Raw genomic sequence first — 22,987 nt, forward strand, 5'->3', positions numbered from 1 at the left:
ATATATAACAAAGTTTTGGCAACTTTGGAACATAATTTATTGTTGACTTTAGCCTTAAACTTAGGGATGGGCATTTATTGCATCATTTATGGTGACAAATTTGTGATTATGATAAGCATTTTGATTTATAACTGCCACAATAAATTCCAATTAATGACATGTAAACCCTTACAAAACTGTGTGGATTGTTAGTTTTACTGTTTCTTCTACTGTTTACTTAACGAAAGTTAATGTTTGTTTTTAAGAGCAGTATTTGAGTTTTGCAGCTATAATTGCTGTGTCATACGGTCATATAGTAACCTTAAAAAGAAGCAAAAAATATTATCATCACTTTTGCTGTTATCACAATATTTCCACAAAATATTTTGATAAAACTTTTAACTCTGTATCACCCAAACATCCAACATCTCCACTTCTTCTTTTGAAATCTAAAAAAGGAGATACAAAAAATTAGAAAAGAAAGAAAAACAACAATGTATAACAAAATAATATGCTAAAAATATATTTTTTTTAAATAAAGTTGTAAACACATAAAGCAAAAACCACAAGACAAAACGCAGATTTAGTAGTAACTAGTTACACTTACTAACAAAACCTTTTGGAAAAAAATTACTTTTAGGAGTATCTTTATTATGCGGTACTTTTTATTTTTACTTTAGTATTTTTATTATTAAGTATCTCTACTCTTACTTCAGTAAAATTTCTGGATTCTCTACCCACAGTGAATAAATTCACTAAATGAAGAACAAACTTGTTCTAACAATCAGCTTTTGTTTGTTTCATATTTTTAAAATTAACTTGAATAAATTTTTCTTTTTCCTGATTTTATTTTATAAATCTGTTATTTATATGAATTATTTTTCATCTTAGTTTTTAAAATTCAAAAATGTTCACACAACTTTTAAGTAATTTCCTGGACGGCTACTTTATATTTTTACTTGAGTAAAATATTTTTAAATATTCTTACTTGATTTTTGTACTCAAGTAAACAAAAGTAAGCACACTTAGTTGATTACATTTGAATAAGTAAATAACCTGATTCATGAGGCTAGGCAAAACTGATATTACGCGAGAAAATTATTTAGATTCACAGCTCAGAAGAAAAGTTTGCTTTACGGAATTTAGAGTGTATGTTTATATTATTTAAAAGAGTTATAGATGTCAGGCTGAAGTACGGAAAGCCTGACGGGCCAATGTTCATACAGGCGCCATGATTTTACTGAGGATGCGGCTAGAAAATGGTCGCTTCCTGCTTGGATAAACGCGTAGCCGACAGGTGAAAGGCTCCCCGCTGTTTAAAGCTCGCAGTTGAAAACACGTGTTCACTGGTTTCAGTAGAGACCAAAATGGATTTATTGACGTTACAAATACTCAAAGTTTCGCTTTCGAAGCGGAGCAGAGTGAGCTAGGTAGCTAATGCTATTAGCGAAGCTAGCTCGGTGAGGCTAGCACAGGATAATATCCGGTTTTTATCACAAATATTGAACATTTGATTCTGCTTGGTTAAATGACAGAGGTGTTACAGGACCAAAGCTCAACACCTTAAGGTAATTTTGCTTTACTAACTGTTCAGGAACGTGTTATTTAGGTTGCATTGTTATTTAGCTAGCTAAACGTGGCAACTTCTGAAATATTCATGAACTGCGTCACTTTGTAAAACCACAATGTTGACATAAAGTTCGGCTGTTTTTCCGCATTTTAATATGAAAGCTGCCTACTATAAAACCGTGTATGAGAGCGATTGTTTAATACATGTTTTAGGCAGCATGCTAAAACAGTATGGACTGTCATTCATTCGTGGTGTTCAGACACGTTGAGGTCTCATGTAGGTGTTTGGCTCCAGTCACAGGTATGACCCGGTTCTGATTCGGACAGTCCTGGTGATGGCAGAGGGGACTCACACTGGCGAAATGCCCTCCTTTGACCCAAGTCCTGGTGGTTCTGAAGCTAAAAAGAGACCCATTTCATCAGATGGCAGTGAGTTATCAGAGTTGTGTTGACATTATTTTAATTTTTCTCATTATTTTTGCTTAACCGTAGCTTTGTCTAAAAACATATAATTTTTTACATTGATTTTTTTTCAGGGTTGTTTATTTTGTTTTCAAACTGTATAGACCACTCTGTGTAACCCTTCTATATTGTCTCAGGTCCAGCAGGTTTACTTCACAGCACACACTCAGGTTCACTGTATTTATGCAGTTTCTGCACTTATACATTAAATAAAATACATTAAATAACATTAAATTCATTATTCAGGGTTTCCCCAGTGCATTATAAGCCTGGCGGGCCTTCAGGCTTTATTTGTGTTATTAATGTCTTCTAATAACACATAATTACCCAGTGATATTTTCAAATTTCATGCCAACTTTAAACATTTTTAGCTATAAAACATGGAAGGCTCCTGGATTACTGCCCTACGACTGGGCTTCTGGGGGAAATCCTGTCATACCAAGATGGAATGTTACATGTCATTTTAAAAGTAGAAATTATTCCACTCTTTCTGGTTTCTTTAGACAGATTGTTCTATAAGCAGAAACTCAGCGTTCCTTTGGTTTAGTTCTGACTTTGGGTTTTTGCAGGAGACGAACCCATGAGGAAAATGCCTTTGACAAAGTTTGGACCCCGACCTCGGTTTGAGCCTGTGCACTTCGTTAGCGGTGGGAGCAGCGGAGGAACTGATGAGAAGGAGAACGATAAGGAGCGCAGGAAGAGCGAGTCGCACGACGCCAGACCGTGGGAGACCCACCACTCCGCTGCCAGTGGCTGGGCGCAGGGCTTCTCCTCCCTCAGGCCCGCTTTCGACCGAGTGCCGTCGCACTCGGGTGACTTTTGGGGTTCCCACAAGGACCGAGACAGTTCCTCAGGTAGCACTAGTGGACTGGGTTATGGAGGCCGCGGGTCGTCTTCGAACTACATGGCGAAAACGCAGCAGGACTACACCGCCAAGTACGTAGCGCACGCCTCCTCACACAGCTTAAACTCGTACTCGAAGCCGCAGAGGTTTAATGGCTACAGTGGCGGTGGCACCAGAACCAGCAACTGGGATTTGGGTCGTCAGGGTTTGGGTTACGGCCATCAGGATCGGCCTTTCAGCAGAGTCTACAGCAGCCCAAGCGCGGCCAGTCCCAAAGCAGCAGAGACCGCGAAGCCTCTTCCAATATCTCACTCCACGCTAGAGGAGAAGCAGAGGCTGATCACCAGTGTTGCCAATGCGTTGTCTGTCGCCTTCAGGAACCCTGTGTTGATGACAGGAAGCGACTCACCGAACTACAACTTCATGTTGAGCCGCAGCATCCAGGCCTGCAAGACCAACCCGGAGTACATTTACGTCAACCTGAAGGATATCCCGCAGGCGGACCTGCCAAAGAACAGGAAAGTGCCGACGGACGGCTTCGCCTGCGAACTGAGATGTCAGGGCGTGTATCTGGCAACCGGATACTCCGGCAGCAAAAACGGCGCAAGAGACCGCGCATCCGAGCAAGCTGTGAAGCTCTTCCTGAAGCCGGTGGAGGTCCGCGTCGTGCAGCGTCGATACCGACACCTGGTGGTCAGCGACATGGTCGTGTGCCAGACACACAGCCCAACGCCGGCGTTCCTGCCGGCGCTCCGAAACCCGGAGAACAAGCCAACGCCGGGCTCCAAGGGCCAACACGAGCCCGACCGAAACAAGCACTGGACCGAGTTTGTGGTGATGGACAACGCGTACGACGCCATCTGCATTCTGAACAACTCCAACGCCTTCAACCGCATGAAGATTGACTACAAGTTCGTCCAGCTGCCCAGCAACCTGTGGCAGTGCAGCATCTTCCTGCAGGACGAGCTGATAGCGCAGGCGACGGGGACGAAGAAGAGCTCCAAACATGCCGCCGCCGAGGAGGCCGTAAGGAAGCTGCGCCTCAACCAAGCACAACGGCAGCCCTGGCAGAAACAGTCCTTCAGAAATAATCCACAGGATTCTGGCAACTGCTTTCTGCCACCGTCAGACGGCGATTCTTTTGGGGTCAGAAAGAAGCAACTGAGCGAGCTCGTGATCTTGGAGAATAACGATAACGCCATCTGCATCATCAACGACACGGCTCAGTTTAACAAAGTGACCGCAGATTACAGATTCTCGGTTTTGCCCGATCATCACTGGAAGTGCGAAGTTTACCTGGAAGGGCAGTACGTCGCAGCGGGAATCGGGCCGAAGAAGTTAGTGAAGCACATTGCGGCGAATGAGGCGTTGTCCACCTTACGACAGACTCAGGCGGTCGTCAAGTCCAACTTGAGGAAGGAGGGACACAACGGCGCCATTTCCCGCTCTCAGATCCTCGCTCGCTCAGGCGAGGAAGCGCTGAAGCAGGAGATCAAGGAGGACAACATCGGAAACCAGCTGCTGCGAAAGATGGGCTGGAAAGGCGGCGGCCTTGGCCGGGACGGCGACGGCATTGCTGAGCCAATCAGAGTCAAGGAGCAGTTCTCCAGGGAGGGTCTGGGCATGGAAATGGTTAAAACAGGAAACCTGCTCAGCAAGCGGGACATCGAGGACGTCATCCGCAACTACGCCAGCTCGGACAGAACGGACGACCTCCGCTTCTCCAACGAACTCACTGACGACGAGCGCAAGCAGATTCACCAGATCTCCCAAAAATACGGCCTGCGCAGCAAATCCTATGGACAGGGATGGGACCGGTTCCTGGTCGTCAGTCGGAAAGTACACAAAGACCTGCTGATTGGTCAGCTTTTACAGGAAGGACAGGTGGGCCGGTACGAGCTCGTCAAGCCTCAGGCGTCTCATTAAACTGCATGAAAATAAATTGGAAATTTCCTCCGAGTTGGACTTCAAAGCATATCACAGCAAGGCCCGGTTCGGACATGGCGGCAGCATGCGTCCTGGCTTTAAATGTCACCATTTATACCTGATATTAGGGATCATTTAGCTGCTTCACATGTAGCTCTACACACAGTTTGCATCAAATGTTACAATAACATTAATTTAGCTGTTATATTGATAATGTTTCAGGAAAAAAATAACACAACAAAGAACAAGATTTGGGTGAACAAAGTTTGAATTTATTGTGGATTAAGAATTATACATTTTGGCTCAAATTTATACAAGCAACCCTTTAGCTTCTGGCTAATTACAAAAACACATTGCTTTTTGATTTTTAATTGACATTTTAGCTTAATTTTACTGGGATAACTGATCGCTCTTGGTAGAATTAGTATAGTTCTTTAACATTAGATGACTTTCTGCCACTGGCCTCATTTTTTTTAAAGTATAATCCACATATTTTCAAAATCTCTTTATCCCGACACTTACACTTAAAAATGTTCCACCTCTGATGAAATGTTATGGGTTAGGAGGTTCAGAAACAGTGAAAACCACCAAATATGGAAGAAAGTTTTAAATTACGTTTCCTACTCAGTCGAGACAAAGATTTGAGCTACACTGCAAAAACACAAAATCTTACTAAGTATTTTTGGTCTAGTTTCTAGTATGTGTGAAATAAGACAAAACTAACATACAAGTAACTTTTCAGCAAGATATGAGCTTGTTTTAAGTAAATAATTCCTTAATTTTGATTTAAAAGAACAACTATTTCCACTGGCAAATTGTTTCACTTACCAGACATTTTCCCATAAGTGAAATAATCTACCAGAGGAACGAGGAACCTTTTCATCAACATCAATGAATTGTTTTCTTAAATCATACTTGTATATCCTGCTGAAAAGTGGCTTGTAAGTTAGTTTTGTCTCATTTCTATTGTACTAAGATATTTGCAGTAGAAAGTAGAGCAAAAATGCTTGGTAAGATTTTGTGCTTTTGCAGTGTAGAGTTGAAGATGATGCTTTGAGACACAAGAACACACCGGTGGTGGCAACATCATGCTGAGGGAAAACAGGGCTCTAGAAAGATCTCAGCCCTATTCAGAACTCATGAACTATGCCTGAAAGGTCAATTTCAAGGTCATTCTAGGTCAATGCCAGAAAATATTCATAATAAAGAAGACGGGTCAAAAGTCCAGCCAGCATCATGCAGGAAGTTTGAATGCTACAGGAAGTGTGATTTCTCTGCAACTTACTCAGGGACAATTAACCAAATATTTAAGCATGTTTGTATATTTTGAATATATAATTAAATTAAAACTAGGGCTGGGCGATAAATCAGTTTTATTGTTAATTGAATTATCTGGTTTTGAAGATGTAATTTTCACCATTGGGTTTCCATGGTTTAGAGTGATGTCTGCACGGCCAGGGCGGCCATCTTGTTTGACTAGTTTGTTTCATTTACTTTGAATTCAGATCAACTTACTGAAGGAATGACTGAAATAAATAAGTTTTTTTGTTGTTGTTGTTTAAGATATTTTGGTAACACTTTATTTGAAGGCGTGTGCATAAGACTGACCCAAACATGACATAACACCCGTCATGAACATGAAGAAGTCTTTATGAATGTTTATGACAGTTGTCATGAAGTGTCATTCAGTAAATGACACTTTTAATGCAAAGTTGCTCTAAAAGCTGCATTGAAAGTCCATTAAAAATGCCAACTTTGCATTAAATTGTCATTATTTACAAAATCATGCAAAGTTGGCATTTTAAAGCAACTTTTAGAGCAACTTTGCATTAAAAGTGTCATTATTTACCGAATGACATCATGACAACTGCCATAAACATTCATAAAGACTCCTTTATGTTCATTAAAGGTGTTGTCATGTTTGTCAGTTTTATGCACATCCCTTCAAATAAAGTGTTACCGATATTTTCTTTCATTTGTATTTTTCATTGTTTGGAAGGAAAAAAAACCTAATTTTGGTTTTAAAAAATTGGCTATTTTATTTTTAAGCCACAGCCTCAGCACTAGTTCAAACTTCTGCACCTGATTCTTGTTCTTAAAGTCATTACAGAAATATTTTCTTTCCATCCTATTGGAAAAAAATGATTAGAATAAATAAATAAAAGCTCAATATGAGTGTTTATGGAAGCGTGACGTGAGAAGGGAGACGCAGTTTGAGGGAAACCAGATGTGACCTGACCAGCCAGGACCAACGCTGATGCCCCGTCTGAATCGGGTCCAACCGCAAAAACACAAAATGTCACCAAGTGTTTCTGTCTAGTTTCTAGATATTTTAACATATTTGAAATGAGACAAAACTAAGATTTAATTTTTTGGAAAATCTGGGGTTTTTATTTATTTTTCACCGATTTACTCCTTAAGTTTCCACAGTTCAGAGTGATGCCTGCGGCGGCCATTTTGTTTGACAAGTATGTTTTACGGCTGAATATTAGGGCCAGTTTATGATTTATTTTAATTATGGTAATAAAGTCATAATATTTGGAGAACAAAGTCATCATTTTATGAGAACTCAAAAAAAATAAATAAATACAATTTGGAAATGGTTTCACAGATAAGTAAGGAGTTATTCTTTTGACATATCAGCATCAAATTGCAATCAGCAGCAGGACTTTGAAACGAAGACGAATCACAGCTGGTCACGACAGATCTTGAAGCTTTATTTTCCTCCTAATTTTAAGACGTTTTCTGGTAAAATTGTGTCTATTCTGTTAATATTACAACTATATTCTCAGAATTAAACATTCTTGTAAGCCAGGCCCTAATACTCTGTTGTACAACTCACAGAAGAGACGATGAAATAAAAACCACTTTTGAAAATATTTTCTGTTATTTGTAATTTCTTTTCTTAGAAAATAAGAAAAAATTGATTGAAATCAGATTTAGTACGAAAAAAATCTGATTTTATTTTTAATTCATATCACCCAATCATAGAAGTAGCTTTTCGGCAGTGTGTAGGAGCCTATTTTAAGTAAATAATTCCTTAATATTGATTTAAAAGAAACTACAAAGTCCACTGGCAGATTATTTCACTTATAACAGAGGAAAAATGTTATTAGTGAAATAATCTGCTAGTGGAACTAGCAGTTTTTCATCAATAATAAAGAATTATTTACTTAAAACAAGCTATGTTTTTCTGAAAAGTTTCTTGCAAGCTATTTTGTCTTATTTCAGATGTAGAAACTAGACCAAAAATGCCTGGTAACATTTGGTGTTTTTGCCGTGAAAATGTACCTGCCATTTTATATTTGCGTGGGACAAATTTGCAACATGTTTCAGCAAATCTAAAAAACAAAATATTTTTTGACATTCCTTCACTGTTAGCTGACTGGAGCGTGGGTAGTTTCCATCTCCTGATCTCATCTTTTAAGTTTTTATTGCTGAAAATAACTCGTTAAGTTATATTCAGTTTTTAAAAATTGGCTTCTTGAACGTTTCTGACTGTTTAATGAACCCGGCAGAGTACGCAGCTTTTCATTGTTTGGAAACACTGTAGAGGGTTCACTCATGTAAGACCTGGATTAAAGCGGCATTAAAATCTTAACTGTAGCTAAATTCATACCAGCCTTACTGTGGTAATGCACCTGTATTCAGGAATGTTCTCATTTTTTTAGTTTTTGCTTTCAGTTCAGTTACAGGAGATCATTCTGCCAGCTGCATCAGTGATCCCAAAAATAACGTTTATGTAGAATCTGTGGTCTTAATTGTTAGATGGTTGTTTGTATCAGTACACTTAACCTGTCTGCTTGTTTTCACAGCTGTAAATAATAAATAAATGAAAAATAATCAACAAGCTGAATTTAATTCAGATATGTATGCAGATCTATATAAATTAGAAAGTCAATGAAAAATTTGTTCCATTGCAAAAAGTTAAACTCAGATTTATCACACAGTGATATTTACTTTTGTTCATTTAGTTAATTACGGCTTACAGAAAATGAAAACCCGGTTTTCAAAGGAAATTACATCAATTTTAAAACCTTTTAAATACAGAAATGTGCCTTTCCTGAGACTGTTGCTGCTTATTAAGTCTTTTAAGTCATCTTAAGACTTTGAAAAGCTAATATTTCACATTAAGTTTAGAATCCAAATTTGTGGTTTTTATTAGCTGTAACAAGCATATTCTAGTTTAACTATTTTAAACTAACATTTGAGTATTGTAGGTTGATATTTACTTGTGTTCAGGTTGTCCACGCTGCGCATCCTTAAAAAGTCTTAAATGTATCTTACAAATAAGGCCTTAAAATTTTAAAAGGCCTTAAAATTTTAAAAATTGATTTGACTTTAATCACAGGCCTTAAATGTTGTAGTGTTAAGGCTACTTAATCTAATATATAAAGGTTATATTTGTTTTATCTTGGACTTTTCTGTCAGGCAAATGTTTGACCCCCCCGAAGAAATCTTCCTTACGTTCTGTGTCTCGAGGCGGTTTATGGTTTTCTATGGATTCTACCGTTAACTAGATGCTAACGAGCTAGCAAGTTAGCTTTTCTGCGTCGATCATGAGAAAGTGCAAATTTATCGCTTGCTTTCGCCACTTGCTCACTTCTGCTTCGTACGACGGAGTATTATAACCACACTTAGAAAACACAATTACATTTGCAGAAAGAAGCTAAGATATTACTTTACTCTTATTTCGATTTTATTCTAGTAATATGACGTATCAGACGAGTTTATTCTGGTATATTTTCTTTCTTAGTATAACCTGAGTTCTCCGTCAGTTTCAAAACCGTAAGATATTACTTGGATTCTGTGCCAAAAACAAAACCTTAGCTTGGCTCTATGGGGTATTTACAATATCGCAGATAAGAAGCATTACATATTTTAACTTGTTGAAACCTTCAGATACCTTTGTGTTTATGTACTGTGATGTAAAAAGTCATCACGAAGAGTTGCATATTTATTTTATTTACAAGAGAATGTACAGTTTGTTACATGGGTTACCAGTGCTGTGTATTCTGAAAAGACACCAATGTTTGCCAAAGTGTAATCAGATTTGATAGTTATAGGATTGTAAAATAGCATATAAATGTTTTCACATAGCTCTTAACCCATAAAAAAAGTAATGCACCCTCCAGAATGTGGTAAAAGATAAACCTACATATGCAGGTGAACTGGGTTGAAACTTGTGAAACTGTAAAAACAGTAAGGATAATAAAATCCTGCTTTTCAGAGGAGCAGGAGGTAAGACGTTTATTAATATTTCTCAGGTTCTATAATCAAAAAAAGGGATGGCTGTACAGGAAAAGATAAAAACTGACCCCAAAAGGCATCTGTTGAGTAATAAGAGGGACTGATAGTCATGTTGGTAATTTTTTTTTTTATCCCTCCAAGGCTTTCCATGTGCAGACAAAAAAAGAAAGGGGTGAGGGGTTTTCATGTTGTTGGCCCATTGAAAATGAACTGCTTTATTTTCTGTGAATATAAACTGGCAGTATTTACAAACCAAACCACCTAGCCCTACATACCCAATGTATGAATTACCAAGAGGTTTGATTATTGAGTGTTGGGAAAAAAAAACAGGCATATAGGAAGTAACCCAGAGATAACAAGGTACATTAACTTTTAACTCTCCTCCTGTCGAACAGCATTTGGCAGCAGTGAATGCCACAGCACTACAGCATACAAACTTAGCAACAGTAAGGGGACAAAGTATACCGGAGGATCTTAAAAGGCGTGTTGTCGTATCTGTGTTTCTGATGTCTTCTCGATTGGTGGTTTCTTTTGATTCTGCAGTGCACACTGTTCACGTGCCCGGTGATTAGGTGTCAACAGTCACGCCAACTCTGTTCAACAATAGCAGAAACCCTCTTCTCATACTCCCGCTTGTTTTCCTGGTAAAGCTGGGCTGCTTGGCTATTGGCTGGACTGTTCGGGTTTGGCTCATCCAGTAAAGACTATATATTCAGAGAACATCAGCTAATTAGTGTTCAAGTCAAGACATAACTTCCACAAGTCTGAACCGGAAGTGATCCTTGTCACTGAACCGCCATCTTGGTAGGCAAGTGAGCCATGGGTTTGAGACCAATAAAAAGGAACTATTTTGACACTCTTGCTCAATGAGCAAAAGAAAGACATAAACAAAATGGCTGCTGTTGGACCTGTATGAGACGGAGAATGAAAATATGTCAGACGATGTGGACAAGCTGCCTCCGATCTCATACTAAGAAATAGTTCACCATTTAGAGAACATGAAGATTGTGACCACCATGGAGGAGCTTTCCAGCCTGAAATCCCTGGACGCACACAATCAATGTTTAAACGGATTTGTAAAGGATGTACAAACTTTTTGCATGAATAACAACATTCTGGTGACTGGCAGAGCAAGTCTGTCGTAACAAACACGTAGGCTACATGTTCGTCTCAGCTTGCAGATAAAAGCTACATTAACTCAGCTCATGTTGCTAGCTTGGCAGCAAGTACTAAATATAACTGATATTTCTTAGTATTACACAAAGGTGGGTAGAGCACTCAGAAACTAATCAAGTAATAGTTATAATGTACTTATATTCATTACAAGTTAGATAGGATCCAGGTGAAAGCTAGTTTTAAGCTTGTGACTTATTGTTGTTATAGCAACTCATGACAGTTACAGATATCAAGAATGCCATCAGCAACAAAGTTCCTGTAAGTAATGTATTCACGTAGTTCTCATGTGATGTCACACTTCTGGTAACTTTGTAGCTGACAGCCATCTTGGTAGCTCAGACCACTTCCGGTTCAGACTAGGTTTTTTACTCGACTATGGTTCTGTAAAGTTATATTACCTGTATTGAAGTTAAGATTGAAGAAACATCATAGGTTGGACTCCAGCGATTCTGAAGTATATCCAAGCATATGCTGCCATCTGCATACACTGCAAAGAAAACCCCCCCAAAACATCAACAAAAGCATTTCTTACTTTAAGCTCTCAGTTTATCTAAGATTTAAGAAAATAAGATATGTTGACATACCATTGGGATGGAACATTTTGGAGACGAATCTCACTGTTGGAGGTTTATTAGGATATTCTTCTGTGAATTCAATGGTAAGTTTGAAGGTTCCTAAAAGCAAAAAATTGTAAATTATAAGCTGAAATTAAGGATCTAAAACTAATTTATTTTGTGTTTTATTAAAATTCTCCAAACGGATACCAACTTTATCTCTGTGTGTAATATTTACAACAATTTAAAGACTTATTTTTGAGCAAACCAAGTATTTTTTTTCTGTTTTAAGAAGATGAATAAGTGGAAAACACATACCATCTTCAAAAGGTGTTCCCTCTGGCCTACAAAAACAAGAAACCAGATATGTTATATATCATTTTATAAATGTCTTGCAAATCCCAGTGTCAGCAGTAAAAGTTTGTTTTCCTCTGACATTAAATGGACATCCGTTATTACACCATATAACTGTTATATAAAAGAGTGTTGCATAAAAACCTAACTGCAGAGTGAAAGAAACAAAGTTCAATGGCCTGGTTAATAGAGATTGGCGAAAGTCCATTTGTGACTTCAGCTGGTTTGGAAATCACCTTAATTAACATCTGCAATTGAAAATCAGCAACAAATGCTTCTCTGATATTTTAGCTGGAGCTTTCTTTCCTTCTTGGCATTCTGTTAAACATTTTTTTGATCCAGACGAGCAAAAATACCTTTAGAAAGACTCAACCAAAATTCATCTGGAATCAATGCAGCAGTTTTTCCACACACTGCTTCTGTTTTTTTAGCAGTCACTTGCTCTTAGCATCATTTGCTATTATCAAGTCTTAACACCAAGTATAAACATCAGGATTTTAATTTCATACTTTCATATAAATGGCAGCCTCAAACAATTACTACTTATTATCATTATTAGTAATGCACCAATTGTTTTTTTCTTTCTTTCTTTACAGTCGATACCGATTTTCAGCTAGCTATTAGGAAATATTTTCGGTGGATAGCCATGGTGCAGACACTAAAAAAGTGCAACCAATCACTCTTAATAAATGCACTAAAGTTAGCAAACCACAAGGAGAAAGCCTGAACAATTAAATTTATAAGCTTGTTAGTGCACGTTTATTCTAAACTTTTTCCTCAGGTCTTTTTATTTAAACCAAAAAGCGTAAATACATGTGATTATCACCGTATAATCACATGTACAGTGTGATTAAAACAAATGCCTTAGAACAAAGCCATTTGTTTCAAATAAAATAAATGATGTTAAATTTTGCATAAAATTTTTGTGCTAATTGCTAGGCCTGTTGCAATAAGCGATTAATTAATCGCATGATAATTTAAAACAAGCTCAATAATTTCCTCTTGCATGATTTATAATTTTTCTCTTTCAATCAAAAACTGAATGATAAAAGTCTTCAGTCTGGTGCTTTGGTCTCAACCATTTCTTTTTTTGAAGGATAATTTTATTTTCAGAGACTTAATAATCCATCTTATTTGTATTTGTTGTTTTATTTACTTTGGATATTTAAAATGTCTTGTAGTTTCAGTGTTAAATGCTCCTCAGAATTGAAAGCATCATTATCCCATTTCCATTGCATTACTTGAAAATGGACACAAAATGACCTCATTGTTGCGTTTTCGGACAGGAAAAACAAAATTTTCCAACACAGTCTGATGAATACCGATTAGGATCACTGAAGGAAGGGTACATCTGTACAGCTGATGACCTAGACTTGATCTGATTCACTTACCCGAAAATTATTGCATTCCAAACCATGATGTTGTTTTCTGACGGGGCTCCGCTGACTCCAGCTGGAGGATCCTCCTGCAGCCTGAATGCAAACACAACAACATCAGAATATGTTCATAGAGAAATAAAATCAATCACTGCTGTGTTACGTTTCCTTGGTATGAATAATGAAATTTCTAATGGAGCTTATAATGGGTATAAAATATTAAGTAGCGTTTATCCTAAAACAACCTTGTAAAACTTCCGTGTGACACTTCTGGTCAAAACTAATTGCACTCAAAACATGTTTTGAGATAATACTGTGTGTTTTTGTTGAGATAGATATAAATGTGATGTACTGACCACCACTAATAGGAAAAAACAGACTTTTAGCTGAATTAAAAGGACTAATAATTTACTGTGACCTCTGAATAATAATATTTTAACCATCTCTTCCATCAATCATAATAGGCAAAGATCATATCACCAACTTAAATGTTTCTCTTTAATGATACAGCTAGACAGACTGAAAAAGAAGTAGCAAAAGCAAATGAGATGGGTTAGCAGTGCTTGCCTACAGGACATGTTCCTGTAGAATATGGTCACTAGCTGCATTTCCACTGGACACATTTGCGCAATTTGACATTTTGAAAATAAATTTGCTTACTGGAAACAAGCCAATGTCAAAAAAAAACAAAAAAACTTTTTTCATAAAAGGTTTCGGTGATAGGATGATGTTTCTTTCTTTTTTTTTTTTTTTTGGCTGTATTCAATTTGGTTTATTTCACAAAACTGCTATGGAAGTAGTTTTTTCGCACTATATGAGTCACATGATAAACAACACTAGCAAACCCTGAAGACGACAACAGAAAGTAGTTGGAGGATGGCGCAGCATATTTTATAATAACTTATCCTGTGAACAGATGTATTCACATGTGATTTTAATTGCGTTTCGTATTTAACGTAATTGCGAAATATTGACAAAGCTTTGTGCACATTTGTAATTGAAATGCAGCGCCTAGTGTCCAGAAATTCAGTGTTGGAGTGTGCAGTCTTCAGTCAGAGGCCTCTTCAGTATACAAGACTTGACTGCTACTGGGAATCCTTTGAAGATAATTGAACAATAAGAGTTGCTACTTTTAATTTTCTATTGGGATCAATAAAGTATTTTTTATTGAATAGGGATAACATTAATGAAATGTTATCCAACAATATCCAATTGAAACTTATGCATAATATCATTCACTTAATATTCTTCAAGGTAAACAGACTCCATTCCTTAGTTAAGCCTGTAAAAGAACAATGTAACAGAGATTTCTACTGTGGAGCCAAACTGGATCCGATCATTAAGTCTGTGGTCGTTAGTGGAATCTAACTGGAACATACGTAGATTAACTATGTGCCGCAGATAGCTGTGCTTAGAGAGTGCAGGTGTTCAGGCAGATGGATGCTGATCCCCAACCTTAAGCGATGATCTATCACGGCCCGGGTTAGGGCAGAAGCAACCTTTCCTCTAGCTGAAGGACCATATGGCCACTGACTTCAACTACATCCGCGCATCTGTTCAAGTCTCCGGGAAACATGTACACTTTTTTAAAAAAAAATAAAGGCTATATTTGTGGCTCGTACACCATCAAAAGCAATCACCGGTCCTGAATTACACAACGTAGACGTTACAACTACAATCTGGTTTGCTTACGCCGGTAGACGCGGACCTGTTGGTTAAACGTTACCAACAGTTTCCCATTAAACTAAACTGTAATTACTAACAAGTAACACTAACAATAAGATACATTTAGTTGACATTTACAGATCTGTTTGACTACTGACTATTTTGTGGTTTACCTTGTATTTGTCACTTGAGCTAATGCTAAAAAAAAAAAAAAAAAAAAACCTAGCTTCAGGATGCTAATGTTAGCTACTTCTGTTCCCCCCATAACTTACCGTTTAAAGTCTCTCATTAAACGTCGTCGTGCTGGAGTTGACATCGTGCTAATCTGAAGAACTAAGGCCTCAACAAACAAACAAGAGAGCTCAAAAGATAGCTAGATCTTCCGTAAGGTGTTATATTTCCTCAACTGATAGCTGGGCAGCCAACGTTTGCTATTAGTTTGACAAATACTTGGACTGCCTTTCGTCTGTGACGTTACCATTGACGCCACGGAGGGGAGGTTGCTTTTGATTACATTTTAATGTTATATGGCAACAAAATCACAACAACGTAGTATAAATAAATTACAATATGTAGAATTATAATGTTTTTTCTGAAGCTAGATTAAACTCCTTATTGTTTTAACTAGAGCATTTAACTAGAGCATTTTTAAATCAGTCGAGGAACCCTATCTTTTCAGTTGGATTGCTCCACATGAATTACGTCATATGTTTGCTACCCTGTTTCGTTTTGTTGGGGAAGCAAAAAGCATTAGCGACCCACTATAGCTTCACAGTGTATCTGGTCCTCATTTGCATTAGTTAATATTTTATCTTTGTCAACTTAAACAATTTGTGCTCAGGCTAATCAACTGTCTTAACAGGAAAGTGTTTCTAGTTTCTGTATGTAGTACCGGTGAAAGACCACAAGATGCTGCTAGGATCCATGTATCCATGTATCGTAGTTGCCCACTAGGTTGTACGTCATTATGAGTGGCTTACGAAGTACTTTTTTGTAATAAAAGGTGTAAAGTTTACGTTTAACTAATCTTAATGGTTTTAAAATGCATTGAAGAATGTTTTTCAACTATTAATATTAGTGATGAGACAAAATTAATATCTGAATTTCAAAATAGAACAGGACAATCAGAATGAAATACAGCGCGGTGGTTATAAGGCACATAAACATAGCTTAATTTATTTCTAAAACTATATAGGAAACACATGGAATGCTTAAATCAATCAGAATAATTAAACTTAATTTATTTGAACTATTCTGATTTTGTTACAAAATATTTTAGGGTTAGATGGAAGACTTTTATTCTTGTTTTAAAAATATTTTTAAAACGTGGTAAAAATGTGCCCATTCTCTTTTGTAAAGTTCATGTATGCTGTTTGTAGTAGACCCTTCTGAATAGTTCAAAATTAGAGGTCTAATCTTCCAAAACCCCAGCTGTCGTCTGACTAGTACAAGTCCCATATGGTCTAGCGGTTAGGATTCCTGGTTTTCACCCAGGCGGCCCGGGTTCGACTCCCGGTATGGGAACAAATTTTTTAATTCTTAAATGACTATTATTTTAAAATCTTATCCATGACATAGCATCCATTAATGGATGATGTTCAAACATCACCCATTAATGTTTTCCGAGGAAAAAAATCCCCACGGACCCCGCCCGTTCAGGAATTATCGTGTATTACCCTCATCCCACATCGGACATTCATTCCCGGAAGATGCACATTACCAGTTGTTTCTCTCTGTGTCAATTCTTATCAGTCCGCGGAGTACAGGCGAGCAAAGCAAACGGCACTTTCGTCCGCAAAATTACGCGTTTGAGCCTACCAGTTTTCAAATGAACACCTGCGAGTGAGTAACGTTTTATAAAACGCATTTATTGTCCAGCCTGTTTGATGTTAATCTCTCGTTAATGACATACAATTTCTCCTTTTTGTTTCGTACTTTTAAAGAAGCGGGATATGATGTAAAATAAAAAGTAACTTAATTTCAACGCCGAACCTGTCCTGCCCCCTCGGTGCTGACAGGCGAACTTGCAGGGCTTTTGCCAAACTTTGTTGTCGGGCCAATTATTTCCCAGGAAAATGTGACTGCTAGGAATTCCCCACGCATCAGCAGCCTCTGTCGGAGAAAACCGCGACCTTGTGTCAGGAAGCACACGAAAGCAGCAACGGGAGGGTAAAATCTGACGGCTGCCAGAGCGATGATGTAGCTTTAGCACCGTTACAGCCTGCCGAGTCGCACTAAAAGGAGTCATTATGTATTTGGACGTTTTATGATGTGAAGTACCTGTAGAAAGCCCCGGATTGTGCTTCAGTGATGACATCTTCTTCCAAGGTAAGTACAGACAGGATTTAAATACAATCTTCCATGTTGGTCTGACTGTTTGCTGGGAAGGTGATCTGTATTAGTATATATTTTATTATCTAGTGGAGAATATCATGTGAAGTCTCAAGGTTGATATGGTATCAAGACTTACCTTATCAAGACTTAACCATTGTAGCATTCTGTTTTGTACTGAATGCTACAAGTACAAAATTCTGTGTGCTGTTAAATTAATGTGGGTGAAATCAAAAGATGTTATTAATAACCAGCAGGACTACACCACCCTGAAGGTCTTTCCCCACACTACTCCATAGATTACAGTGACTCCCCTTTGTGTCAGTCAGCTGGCATGTGACCACACTGAGACCACGCTGAAAAGTCTGTGCACTTCTTATAGCAGTCACAAGTCACAGAAGAATACAGCAGTTGTTTTGTCTCTCAGTTGCTCATTATTTGAAGGGAGTGTTTTGTTATGAGCAGTATACAGTTGTGTTGACCTGGTCAGAGGCAGCGCCTTGCAAGAGTCTTCACTCCCCTTCAACTTTTCATCATTATTGGTACAATGTTTAGCATTTTGTGGGATGTTGGGTGTAAATGAAGGAGTTTCTGAAAGTGTTGGAGCATTAAAACAGAGTTATGCCTCTTAACTTTATTCAACTGAACAAAAACTGAATTTTTGGACCTAAAGAGAAACTAAGAGTCAGCACACACCTTCTGCTGTTACCTAGAAACTAGTAATCAGATCCAAAACCTCGTAGTGATGGATTCAGAACTGACCCACACATAAAGATAATTACAAAATCAGTCTTCTACCTCCTGAAGAACATTTCTGGCCTATCGCTGATTATCGATCTTTAATAAGCCTAACCTGCTGATTATGACTTTGGATAGTACTGACTTTTTTGTCTGAGATGTTTCTATATATAGCAAGAAAGTCACTGATTTGTAAACAGTATCATAGACTGCAAACATGCAAACAAGTCCTGTTGCAGAGTCAAAGGACAGAGTGGTTGATTTTTAGACCTTTTCCAGTGTAGATACGATCTGTGGGTAAGATTGATACAAATGTAAGTGTTGGCTGATCACCGATATCCGAAAATTAAGGCAGTTGGGGCCGATTATTGGTGCACTCCTACTAATGTCCCAACAAGATCTTGAGAGATCTGTTGTATCAACCTTTCAGACCACTCAGGTCTTCTGGTTCTGGTGAACTCTGGACCCCCAGAACCAGAACCAAACATGGAGAAGCAGCATTCAGTTTGTATGTTTCTCTCATCTGAAACAAACTTCCAGAAAACTGCAAAACAGCCGAAATCCTGAGTTAATTTAAATCAAGACTAAAAACCAATTTGTTCAGAGTTGCCTTCCATTGATAACTGAATCATGATTAGTTTTAGTCTTTATTCTAAATTTTCATGACTTTCCTTTATTATACCACTATATAATGTTTGTTTTTTATATTTTAATCATGTAAAGCACTTTGGATTACCGTGTTGCTCAAATGAACTTCCCCTGCCTTAGCAATTACAGTTGGATTCTAGCTGAGACGCAGTAGTGTGTAATTGTGTCCTAATTTATAACAATTTTAAGATATAAAGTGCTCCGTATTCAGCCCCATTTACTCTAATTCCCATAAAAAGTATTTGTTGATTTTGTTGAAAGTAAGTGGGCCAAGTCTAGACCCACTTGGCATTAATCAGAGAAGTCAGAGAGAATCCAGAGCTCTCTAGAAATCAGATTGTTGCAGATTGATGGAATAATTAGGACTGTGCATCTCCCTAAGCTCACCATCCCTCTTCATAAAACATGGTAGAGGCTGAATCATGCTGTGGGAATGTTTTTGTTTTCAGGAAATACAGGAGATCTGCTTTTTGTTGAATGAAATGTAAAACCTTTTAGAGTTTGCAAGAGATTTGAGTTGCCTTGAATTAGGACAAAATCACATTTATGTTTCTGGTTGTAATATGTGAAAATATGGAAAAGTTAAAAGTTTCCATTACTATAAGTATAAAGTTCCAGCTTTATTTAGCTTAAAAACAAGAAATAAAAACCTGCTTGGAGCCGCTGGTGACGCAGAGTGTGTCACTCTTTCCTTTAGACCATTCCAGGCTGAACATATTGACGAAAACTCAGAGATGTGATCAGATCACGTCTCTGAGTAAATGCTATGTGTTTTCTACAAATGCATGTCTGCAATGCTTTTTTCTTACTGTTCATCCACCCTAATCTGTGGGGAGTCAAAATGTTTGCCAGATGTTTACATTTTTGGGCTGAGATGCTTGTATCCTGGGACAGACAAACAGTGTTTCATTGGCTGGCCAGGGTTGCTCACTTCAGAGCAGGCAGTCGTGACGCAGAGGGAAGGGAGGAGAGTTACGAAATGTTAGTTTTACTGTCCCACTAGAGAGAGGACCAGCAGTCCGACCCGCCGGCCCTCCACCGACCCCTCCCTTCCGTCCCCCCCTCTGAAGTCTTCCCATGGTGGGAACACTGGCAGAGCCCGGTGGATAATTGGAAACTTCAGTCTCCTGAAAACAATTATCAAGGCTTTCCAAATATACTCCACCATGAAGTCATCCTGTTTGTTTCAATCGTTTGCCCTTGCTTTAGGAACGTCTTGCCACACGGCTGCCCACACAGCAGCCCCTCCTTCGCCCCATTCCTTTCTGCTTTGATAGCTTTCGGTTTGCAGGAAAACAGCCTCGGACCAGTGGAGTGTGTGTGTGGAGGCCAGAGCAGTTCCCGGTATCCTCCTTATCCTGGCACCGTTTTGTCTTTGGCAGCAGTCTGAGCTGCTCAGGCTCGTTCTGATGACCAAGGACATCAGCAGCGAAGAGCTGCCGTTCTCCTCTTTTTCATGGCGCAGGGCTCCTTAGACATCAGACACCTCTTCTTGCTGAAGATGTACCCACCCGCCTTAATGGGCCTTGATATTGATTCAACTCCACAAAAAGAAGAACTGGGCTTTTATCCCATGTAGAAAGCAGCACTCCAGTTCCACAAATGCTTTCAGGGAAGCCTTGTAAGAGATGGGAAAGACTACAGCTGTTTCTTTTGCAAGTTGCTAGGGGTGGTAATGTTTCAAATAGAGGTGCAGAAAAAAAATCGATTCTAAAGAGAATCACAATTCCTAGTCTTGGCATGCCTTCTGCAATAAATCAATTAATCACATGGTAAATTAAAACAAATTCAATAATTTCCATTTGCATGACTATTTACTTTTTCTTTTCTCTTTTTCTACTAAAAACTGGATGACAAAAGTCTTCCGTATGGTGTTTTGGTCTCAGCTAGCCCTTATTTTCCCCAAGGATAATTCTGCTTACACAGACTTCATGATTCATTTTATTTATTTCTGTTGCTTTATGTATTTTGAATATTTAAAATGTTTTCCAGTTCAGTGTTAAATGTTCAGTAGAATTTAAAGGTTATTGATATTTGAGAGACTGTACTTGCATTATTATGCCATTCTGTATATTACTTGAAAATGGTCTCAAAATAATAATCATTTATCGCAATAACTTCCGTGATAATTTATCGCCCAGCAAAATTTGTTATTGCAACAGACCTCATCCTGGGAATTCCGGATCATTTTAAGATGCTTCATTTATTTTGTAAAATTATATTTTGAATAATTCTTTGATATTTTTTTAAAGTAAAAGTCAGACAGCTAAGCTAACCTAATACGGGTAATTTAAGTTACAGAATTTTATGCATGAACCTGTTTTTGCTTAAATGTAAACTGATGTAATTTAACACAGATTGGAACCTTATAGAATACATAGCTCTCATGTGACGTCACGCTTCCGGAAACTTTGTAGCTGACAGCCATCTTGGTAGGAATCTGTAACTAACTGGAGTTGCTATGACGACAATAAACCAGCCACAAGCTTAGAATTGGCGCTATCTAATTTACAAACAGCATAAGTATATTACAAACAATACTCAATTATAGTTTTTGAGTACTCTGCTTTCTTTTTATTTTTCTCGAAGCCATGGTTTATCTATGCTTTGTACCCCCTCCTGCTTACCAGGGTGGCAGTACAGTGGCGCGGATCACTTCTGGAAAACATGTATTGTTTTAAACAAATGTTCTATTTGTGTAAACAGTTTCAGAATTGAAAATAGTTTCTGAATTGAATTTTCACCCTAAAAACCAGAACCGAATCAAATTGCTAGACTCTCACACTTTATTTGTGATTTTATTTACTTTGGTTAATTAATTGTAAATGTGAAACTTATATTGCTGAAACGATTCATTAGATGAATGGATTATTGAAATATTAATCGAATAATTAAGTAATCAATTAATCATTAACTGGAGCCTACAGACTCTCCTCAGAGCACTAATTAAGTCAAACATGTACAAAAAATTTACATTTTACATTAAAGATTAAAAACCCCATTTCAGTCTATAAAAATGTTGAACTCAAGTGGCAGTTTTAGTTTAACCCGGTTCAAATTCTGTAAAAAAAATCTCTTATTAAACACCTTTTGCTATAGTTATTGATAAAAAAGTAATTAACTGATCAGCTGAGCTTTTCACATGTTATTTTAGCTGCAAATGATCAAGTACTATATTATTGCATTTTAGGCAGTAGAATGTTTATTGTATTTAAAAACAATTTGTTTCTAACTTTATAACTTGATGCTTTTCCATGCCATAAATGTGAAAATAAATGTAATTTGGCATCTTAAGAATAACCACAAGATGGCAATGTTCATATGCTATGACTAAACAAACAGTCATGAGATGGCTGAAGTCTCAAACCACCCGCTGAAAGGCAGGAACCGGCTTGTGAAAAGAGAAATAAAACTATTGAACTTCCGCTTTTCTCGTGTAAAAAAATACCCTTTGCTGGGCTTGTTACTGTTAGCAGAAGGGAGGGGGAAACGTTTGCAAAGTTCCCTAATCGTAAGCTGCTGTTAAACGAACCCCAGCTTTTCTCTTCTTCTTTATTTCACACCTGACGATCACATTGTCGGACATGTTTGATTGCAGCGGCAACAGCGCGCGCTCTCTGACCGAACATGACGTCAGAGAGAAAGGAGTGAGAGAGAGAAGGGGAAATTCCACCTGTAGCCTCTTCCTGTCTCACCAGCATGTGACACGGACGAGTCATCGAGTCTCCTTTGCTCCACGAATCCCTACCTTGTTATGATGTAATCCTGTGAAAGCACTCGGGGCTATTTTTAGTTGGAAAAAATGTGGAAAACTTGACTGGTATTGTAGGAATCGGCTGTTGATGGTAAAGAATTTGTTTTGTGAGGTCATAGTGACTCATGGTGAAATTAGATAAAGTGGTTCTAATAATCTAATAGCACAAAGCAACATCTCACTAAATGGAGACAATGATATTTGTTATTTTATATTGAACCATTTTCATTCTCTTAAAAAAACGGGTCCTGTCTCTTTAAGGATGACCTCTATTCTGATTGGTCACGCAGGCTGTACCTGTTTTCTGCTTTGTAGGCGTGACGTGCCTGTTTTAGATCTCTATAAAAGAGTCTGATGAGCT

The 22,987-nt window shown here is 37.9% G+C and overlaps 2 protein-coding genes, 1 long non-coding RNA gene and 1 other non-coding gene across 6 annotated transcripts in view; 2 read left to right on the forward strand and 2 right to left on the reverse strand.

Moving 5' to 3' along the window:
• Positions 1-21,376, reverse strand: part of LOC107838354 (uncharacterized) — a 117,969-nt gene extending 96,593 nt beyond the window's left edge. The window contains exons 1-2 of the long non-coding RNA XR_001664412.1: positions 21,324-21,376; positions 18,183-18,185 (exon numbers count right to left, since the gene is read on the reverse strand). This is a non-coding gene — a long non-coding RNA (uncharacterized LOC107838354). The remainder of the gene's footprint in view (positions 1-18,182; positions 18,186-21,323) is intronic.
• LOC103150205 (NF-kappa-B-repressing factor-like) lies at positions 1,172-5,010 on the forward strand. 3 transcript variants are annotated; one of them, XM_007569718.2, is made up of 3 exons: positions 1,172-1,276; positions 1,844-1,977; positions 2,580-5,010. In XM_007569718.2, exons 1-3 carry the CDS (start codon positions 1,239-1,241, stop codon positions 4,778-4,780), a joined length of 2,373 nt encoding a protein of 790 aa, XP_007569780.1. In that variant the 5' UTR covers positions 1,172-1,238; the 3' UTR covers positions 4,781-5,010. The 3 variants fall into 3 exon arrangements, with proteins under 3 accessions (XP_007569780.1, XP_007569781.1, XP_016535976.1); XM_007569719.2 differs by having other exon boundaries at positions 1,179-1,547; XM_016680490.1 differs by having other exon boundaries at positions 1,183-1,276; positions 1,850-1,977.
• Positions 9,725-15,648, reverse strand: LOC103150206 (ubiquitin-conjugating enzyme E2 A). The gene is made up of 6 exons (XM_007569720.2): positions 15,428-15,648; positions 13,506-13,586; positions 12,079-12,104; positions 11,791-11,880; positions 11,605-11,693; positions 9,725-10,734 (listed from the first exon to the last, which is right to left on the reverse strand). The coding sequence occupies exons 1-6, from the start codon at positions 15,469-15,471 to the stop codon at positions 10,606-10,608; spliced, it is 459 nt and encodes a 152-aa protein (XP_007569782.2). The 5' UTR covers positions 15,472-15,648; the 3' UTR covers positions 9,725-10,605.
• trnae-uuc (transfer RNA glutamic acid (anticodon UUC)) lies at positions 16,608-16,679 on the forward strand. Its single transcript has one exon. It is a non-coding gene; the product is annotated as a tRNA-Glu (tRNA).
• Positions 21,377-22,987: the final 1,611 nt, after the last annotated feature.

This window comes from Poecilia formosa, unplaced genomic scaffold, assembly GCF_000485575.1.
Source record: "Poecilia formosa unplaced genomic scaffold, Poecilia_formosa-5.1.2 Scaffold244, whole genome shotgun sequence".
Classification (NCBI taxonomy): domain Eukaryota; kingdom Metazoa; phylum Chordata; class Actinopteri; order Cyprinodontiformes; family Poeciliidae; genus Poecilia; species Poecilia formosa.